Source organism: Semicossyphus pulcher, unplaced genomic scaffold, assembly GCF_022749685.1.
Source record: "Semicossyphus pulcher isolate SPU_LCO1_2020_fin unplaced genomic scaffold, fSemPul1.0.p SCAF_1, whole genome shotgun sequence".
Classification (NCBI taxonomy): domain Eukaryota; kingdom Metazoa; phylum Chordata; class Actinopteri; order Labriformes; family Labridae; genus Semicossyphus; species Semicossyphus pulcher.
In genome coordinates, this window is record NW_027211603.1 from 27799985 (window position 1) to 27808278 (window position 8294).

Sequence of the window (8294 nt, forward strand, 5' to 3'; positions counted from 1 at the left end):
TTTAGTGACATAAATAGTGGAAAAAGTCAAAAAGGTTATGTACATACATTAGCCATTCATGAATATCCAATATAATGGGAGGAAAGTGAGCATCTGGCTCGAGCTTACCTGGATTATAACTATTTACTGTGAGGGTAGTATTCATGTTTGTTTCTTTTACAAGATCTTGAGACTCAGTCTAAAAACAGTACACATGATAAATTGTGAAGCAGGGATTGGAAAGTCATATCAATTGACCATACAATTTGTTTTTCTCTATTATACTCACCATCCTCTGGGCTCTCTCTGGCACTATTGGTTTAGTAGTTGTATTGTGCAACTTGCAGCTGTTGACCTGCAAAAAATGTTTTACTCATAGATCAACTGTTGTGCATTAAATAACAATATACCTTATTCAAGCATGTACAGATGTTAGCTAGTCTACTAAACTGAATCAACAATAACTGATATTTTTTTAACTGAGCCTGAGTAAACTGTAAATAGTTAGCATTACATAGTGAAGCAATGGGAAATGTGCAGTCAAAGTGTTATTTACCATGGGGGTGAGAAACACCCATCTATCGCTGACACTGGTGTTGTGTTTCTGACCTCGCATGGTTTTAGCCTCAGTCCGCTCCGCCTCCATTTAGCTAACTAGCGTTTGCTAAAGTTAACCGTTAAGACCAAACCTAGACGTTGAAAAAGAGCTCTGTTTCAGTAGAGCTACTACCTACATGCTAATTTAAAAGAAATACGCAAACACATTTGCAAAAGTTAGCTACTTCGAAAGCTAGGACTTCTTTCAAAACCGAATTCATCTTCACTACAAACTTCCTGGGAGACAAGCACTGTTGCCATGGCAATGCCGGCGTTGCTTGGTTACACTTACTTCCTGTGTCACTAAAAATGAACTCCGTAGAGAACCATGTCTTAAATTGTATTCGTTTCCTTAAGCGAGGCTTTGGTTGGTTTACAACTTGATGATATCAGAAGTAATTACTACCTTATATTGGGGCTGTTCCTTTGTAAAAGCCAGCTGTGTCAAAGTTTCTTTTTAAATGCATGTTCAAGCTGTAATGTGTATATTGTGTTTATTAGGAATACATTTTTAGAAATTAGGAATATTTTTTTCTTTAAATCAGATTTTTCACAAAATATGAGCAATGAGGCAGGTAGCAGGCCTATCCCCAAATAGGATAACTTTTCATTCTCTCTCTCTCTCTCTCTCTGTCTCTCTCTGCTGTACATACTTTACATGACAGTGATATTTATTTAATGTTTATTTGTAAGTTAAACAAGTATAAAGCATATAAACATATGTTTTTAATGCTCTGTTTTTAACTGTGTAAAACACTTTAAATTGCTCTATGTATGAATGGAGCTTTATAAATCAATTTGCCTTGCCTTTATCGCTAAGCTAATTTGCCATGCCTGTCCGTAGTTGGGCCTTGGAAATGCGTGAAAAAATTTACAACAAATACCCAAAAGGTAGAACAAAACAAACAGACTACACAATCGCACAGACAGAACACAAGATACAAACTATAATACGATGAAATACCATACAGTGCACATATATAAAGCCTAGTGAGTAGGCAGAACAGGGGTCAGCAGGGGGTCACAGCGTATATTAACACCAGGGCCTATGGTCACGTTAAGCTGGTCATGTTTGTTAAGCCCTATGTCTTACTGTCATTTAACATCACACTGAAGATCAATCTCACACAGGTCAAGGTTATATATCAGCCAATCACATATGCCCTCTCTGAGTACACCGACTGCTGAGTAAATACAGCAGGAAAACAAATGGTCAGATGTACACAGCAGCCTAAATACACACTAGTAGCCTCTGCTAAGGTCAGTCACATAGGCTACCTTTGAAACGTGAGCTTAATCCAGCAACACAAATGAACTAGAGTAATCCTAACACATTTAGAAGGAAATTAGAGGGGGCTACAGTATATGCATGTGTTTTTGCAATTTTTCAGTCAAACATTTTCCTCAGAAAATATAATTATGTTGTAATTATGATACGGCCACCATGACACACTGGTACAACCACAAAACACTGAATGAAAGACATTTTACTGTATCTGTAGAAACAGAAAATACTAATTATAGCAGCCAATTGCATGCACTTTTTAAAATCATAATTCTTTCATTTCAAGAACAGGTAATTACTTGTACCTGCACCTGTGAACCTCTCATTATGACTTGTCCTCTGCTCCCATTTGTGCTCCTGATTAAATTGATGTAATGTTGAGGACAGAGATTGTTATGATAATGACTCCAAGAACATTAAAACAAACCTTTCTTACAGTCAACATTTTGTCATTACAGGAAAAGGCTGCTGTGCATTAAATAACACTTAGGATGGCTCAGCAGAAAAACAGGTGTGTACGCAGGCTAGAGAAGTGAGTCACTTTCATTTCTCAAATATCTTGGAACTATTTAATAGTGAGTCATCATCCCTGCCATTAACCTGCTGTTTACTATATCCCAAAATATTTCATGATACAAAATCTCTCTGAAGAAGTATCCAACTGTTTATGTTTCAACCCTGACTAAAAAGACTTGTTCTGTGTTAAAGCCAGGCAATTTATTTGAAGGCATTTTGTGCTGTATTTTTGGAAATATTCTTAACATCATGACAGTAATCAATAAATCAAATGCTCTGGGCGGGAAGAAACGGTATCCAGTCACAGGCCAAAAAAGTCCTTACAATTATTTCAGTCCATCTGAATGAAATGTTGTGTAATGTATGGCTCACCTTCCTGTCTCCAAACCTACCTGCCTACCTGTATACAATCTGCTCACGCACTCAATGCACATGTCACATAAGAATGGCAGAAAAAGGTTGTTTCACAAGGTTAGCAATGACAACAATGCACCACACTCCTCTTCCTAACGTTAGCTCCGCCTCCTCCTGTACTGAAGGTGAGGCGGTGTCTGTTCATGTGTCGGGGAGAGAGGCTTGGATACATTCATAATATGTAGCTTACTTGTTAGAAAGCTTTAAAGTCCCCAGTTAGATCTGATATATTGCATCACTCAACTCATTTTTAAACTGTGGTAGTTTATTAGGGACAATAGGCTTTGCTTCCCTACGACAAACCGTCCAAAGTCTCGACTGAAGTCTTTGAGAACAGCATAGATGAGAAGTTTTTCACACGTGTCAAGTTCTTCCTCTCTGCATGATGCCTGAGGGCTTGTGAAAAAGGTAGCTTAGTGCAGGCGCGGTTTCCCAACAAAGTCACGACATGGGACCAGATATAAATAGAACATGTCAAACCAATCCCCAACATATTTGTTGTTACACCCAAGGACAAAAATGTCGGTGTGTGGTCTGAGGGCGGCTGGTGGGCCAAGCTTCCAGGTCCAGGTTCAGCATAAGATCATACACTACAGTTTAAATTAAGCACTACATTCATTTGTATTACATTAAATGTTTAAAACTAAAGACCCAGAACTAAAAGAAACAAATCTTTCTCCTTCTGAACATTCTGACTGAACGACATTGGGATCACCTGTTTGACCAGTCAAAATGTCCAATATGACTAATGTGGCTTCAAATAATTCACCAAGAGGTGAATACAGGCTTTGTCATGTTGCGGTAAATTAAAATAAATGAATTATTTTTTATCTTATGAGTGGTTAACAATTTGGATCCTGTCTTTATTCACAGTGTTTGTGCCTTTTCTCTGCTCTATTAACAGCAAAAACCAAGGTGACTACCTATTTAATCTCAGTCAGTCAACTACACAGAACACCAAATGTGATCAAATAGACTGTGTTGTGTATTTGCAGCCTTTTAACTCAGGCAGTAACAGGCGGTTGCTTCGAAGAACACAAGTCCAGATTCATCAAAGGGGCATCCCACACGTTGCCTGTCACAGTCTATTCATGCTGCTCAAGCAGACACATATTATGGGAGGAGACCATCAGCAATTTGTATGACAGGTCATATTGAAACGCACAATGCAAATGTAGAGAGGCTACATAAGTAGATCTGTCATGTATGAATCCCAGAAGAAACGCATTAAAAGTGTTATTCCTGTATTTGCCACCTTTTATCTGCAGCTTACGTGTCCTTGGTCTGGTCTGTGGTGTGTGTTTCAGTGTGTGGAGGATCTGTCATGCAGGAATGAAGATTAGATTAATGTAATTCATTCTGAAATCTGGACAGTACATATTCTGCTTAACAGCAAAACAAAAGTAATATGCTGTTGTTTGGAGATGAGCTTTTTCATTCATAGGGAATACAGAAATAAACAGGGTGTGATTGTAGAGCTGGTTTGTTGGCAGCAACACAGCGTGACCCCTGGTTGACTGAGAAAAACAGGGATGTTATTTGACAACATTTTATCACCTTAAAAATTAGGACAGAAAACGTACAATTATTGGTGATGTACAGAGATCTGCTGCTTTTACCGTCTGGCAGTGAGCCTGTGCATGTGTAAAGAGAGAGAGAGAGATGAATTTATTTTCTGTCAGTCAGCCAATTTACGAGGCATTCTTTTCTCTTGTTTGTCTGGAGAAGCTGGAAACATTCATGCCATCCATCTTCCATATATTACATGACAGCTCCGGGTTACTGTTTTATGCTTCAGTTCATCACTAATGCATCCTGTGAATACACCGACTGAAGTGGGAGAACCAGCATGGTTGTATCAATGAGTTAAATGTGACGTTGACACATAAAGAATAGCAGGTTTGGATAAAAGCTTCTATAACCGTCACACGGTCCACAGTAGCAGACTTTTTCAGTAACCTTTAGGGTTTGTTTAACTACCATGCGTTGGATGCTTACAGAAAACCAAATATCATAGGCACAAGACAATGAAAACTAAGAGACTCTGTTGTCTATTTTCTATTTTTATCCATTTAATGGGAGAGATCTTTCTTTATTTGAAATTGTGTATGCTAATTATAAATTCACACCGCTATATTTGCTGTAATGGGGGTGGGAAACACTTCCTCACAGGGTCACACCATCCCCCATTTTTGCCATATTTCTCAAACGTGGAAGATAATACTGACAGTAAAGGGAAAACAGATTGGTTTGCAAAGCCCCTTCCATCTGCCATGTCTTACTGGTTCCATGATATCAAGCTTTGCAAAAGACAAGAGAGGTCTCTGTGAGCTAAACATTCAGTGACCAAGTATGCACAAATTCACTCTTAAAATAGTTTAGCAAATATCTCTGTTGCTCTGTACCTCGTGCTTACAACAACAATAACTGCTCCCCAGGTGGAGTGGCAGGTTTTAACAGTGAACTCTATCTTACATAATGAACTGCCAGCTCAAAGGGAACTGAATGTGCTGTTCATTCAGAAGGCTTTATTCATTATATTGGGTGGTGGTGGGTGGTCTCTGATCTATTTATCTGTCAATAATGCAGATGTCACATAATTACTGATGTCATATGTGCTTTTTGCTGCATTAAGACAGGAGTCTACAGCCATACTAGCAGCTCTGTGAGGCTGTAGTCTGGCACAGTGTTGTTCTGAGCTATATGCTAATATTAGCATGCTAACATGCTCTAGATGACGATGCCTACACACTGAAGTCTGCCATGCGTACCATCTTGGTTTGGAATGTTAGCATGCTATGTTGCTAATTAGCACTTAACAGGACAGTGAAGGCGGATGGATATGCCATAGTGCTGGATGTTTTTGGTGATAAACCAAACTATTGGACAAATTAAAACCACAATGTCTGTACGAAATTTAAACTGCATGGCAATCCATTCTATAATTTGCTGAAATAGGCCGCTATGTTAAAATGTAAAAAGTTGGTTCCTTTCTGTTTATTTGTGTGAATCATAACGCGGTTTTGTAGATCTTCATACTTCAAGGTCACAGGATACAGACATAGCTCTGAGGCCCGTTACACTCATCCTAAGACCATAACAGGCTGGTTGTGGGAGTTGCGTCAATAAGATCACAGAAGAGAGAAGTGACTTTATTTGTATAAATGAACAATTGGACCTCCCAGTTCAAGGTCCTCACTGCAGCCCAAGTCATAATAAGAAATGTATGGACAAGTGGAAGGGATTAAAGAAAAACTGAAGAATCCTTTAAATAAGATACCTTAGATGAGAGATTCTCCGTGGAGGGTTGGGGAGGCAGAGCTCGGAAAATGGCAATTATGACAGGTAAACATGCAGGGTTAAGGTGCAAATTAGTGGGACTAACCTGGACAGGGATTACCAGTTTCCATTTTACAACTACATTTATCATCACATCCCTGATCATGTTTTCATGAAGTTCTTTTTTTTGTGGGTTTGTTTTCCTACACATTTTAGAGAGAGAGTTACGAGAGGACTGATGAAAATGATCTTTGTCTAACTTTGGGCAACCACGCTTCAAAAGAGGAAGTTGCCAACAACCACATACAGTACTTGCTTCCTGTACTGTCTGAGATAGACTGTCTCATAGTTAGTTTTACAACAAATGTCATCTTAATTAAAGAGTAAAGTGTGAGGCATCACAGCAGAAATAAAATCAGTAAAATTACTAAAATACATTTGTTTGCATTGGAAACAGTAAAAATAACCAGGCTGGTGGACTCTTTCCCTTGATCTTACTAAATAAATCCTCAATAAAAACAAACTAAATGCCTGTTTATTCATTTCCAATCCCTTCCTCCCCCCCTCTCCTCCCTCCTCCCCCCCTCTCCTCCCTCATTGTCTCTCCCTCTCTCCCCCCATGATGCATTGTACACAAACTGGAGCCCTGTATGGCATGTGGTGCAGAGAATGAGTCAGACTGCCCACCAGCTGTGAGCGTGGCTCGCCGGTGGGGAGGTGTAAAGATATTTCATGCAGGGCAGGCAGCAGCCAGCTACACTGGTGTGGGTGATTTACAGGGCAATTAGGATGGAGGCCAGCAACAAGCTACAAAAACTTGATATATGGCCTAGAGAGAAATATTCAGATGTCTGACAAAATCGTGCTTTCAAGTCAACTCCTACATATGCTCCTGTGATACAAATCAACAAACCAGTGGGTCTGACACCTTTTTAGAGGTTACATTTGATACCCAACACAAACATGAATCATAGTTTACTTTAACTTCTATTTAACAGGTTTCACTGGTTCCATGAAGGCCAATGGCAGCCGCCATTAATGACACTAAAGTTGTGTCTTTGTTTCTGGGAATTCTTCTCTAGATTGAGTCTGATAAGGAAGGATTTAAATACACACAAGTAATACTTAGAGGTGCTTTTTGACCAAAAGTACCAGAAACTTTTAGCTCCAGGAACTGCGTTTCCACAGTGACCTAAAGTCCCGGGAATGCTATGCAAATCAGGCCAATGATGTATGGAGAAGCAATAAAATCTTGTTGCGGGTCGCCGTTTCCAATTCCGGCTGAATGTTGTCTTCCGCATAAATGCTCAGCAAGGCCCGCACCGCGTTGTCGGCCCATTTGTCGTAGGCTTTCTTCTCTGACTCCATCTCTAAGGATGGTGATAAACAATCACGAAGCACGATGATAACAGTGAGCTTGCAGCTGCAGTCTTTTAAACATGGCGGGTGAAATAAAACGCTGCGAGGACTCGACCAATCAGAAACTGTAGGCCCCGCCCTGAAAGTTCCTGGACCTTTGGAAAGTACGACCCCTAGCAGGAACTGAATTTAGACCCTGGTTCCTCAAAAGGTTCCTAGTTCCTGGGGAAAGTTCCTGCATTCAAAAAGCACCTTTTATAAGTTTCTAATGGATGCTGTTTTTTGGAGTACTCTTAATTTAAATAGATTTCAGTAAAATGAATGAAGAAATGTATTTTCTTCATTTCCAGTAGGACTATTGTGAATAAGGTAGTAAGGAGCTTTATTAACTTTTTCTTTAGCAGGAGAGGAGAGTGGGCGTCACTGGTTGACTCGTGACATCAGCATTTTTTGAATCATGGCTATAAACGTTGCCAAGATCTTTGTACCAAATCACCAAACTAAATTTACCCAAATTTCGCAGGACGCTGGGGCATAATTTATAACTAATTTTGGGTATTGACACCCCGCTGTTTTAAGATATCAGATTGACTTCCATGAATGTCTCGTATTAATCTGTTTCCTCTTTCCTTCAGGCACATGAACCACCTGCCCTGTGCGTGCAGCCCGCCACTGAAAGCATATTATCCAATTAGCGGCGTTAGAGAAGGGGTCGTCCTTGGCACGGCAATTTGCAAATTACAAAGGAACACGTGAACTCGCTCCCCTACTTAGAGCCATGTAAACGGGACAGTCGTGTCTTCACTAAAAAAAAGATAACATTGTGTGTGTGGAAAAAAAAACTGTGAGTGAAAAAAAGCGAAAC

The 8294-nt window shown here is 39.7% G+C and overlaps 1 protein-coding gene across 1 annotated transcript in view; it reads right to left on the minus strand.

Annotated features, from left to right (window-relative positions):
• The window catches only part of LOC138587905 (leucine-rich repeat-containing protein 49), a 35254-nt gene extending 34629 nt beyond the window's left edge, over nucleotides 1-625 (minus strand). The window contains exons 1-3 of the mRNA XM_069658006.1: nucleotides 536-625; nucleotides 269-334; nucleotides 109-178 (exon numbers count right to left, since the gene is read on the minus strand). Coding sequence (XP_069514107.1) covers nucleotides 109-178; nucleotides 269-334; nucleotides 536-625 — 226 coding nt within the window. The remainder of the gene's footprint in view (nucleotides 1-108; nucleotides 179-268; nucleotides 335-535) is intronic.
• Nucleotides 626-8294: the final 7669 nt, after the last annotated feature.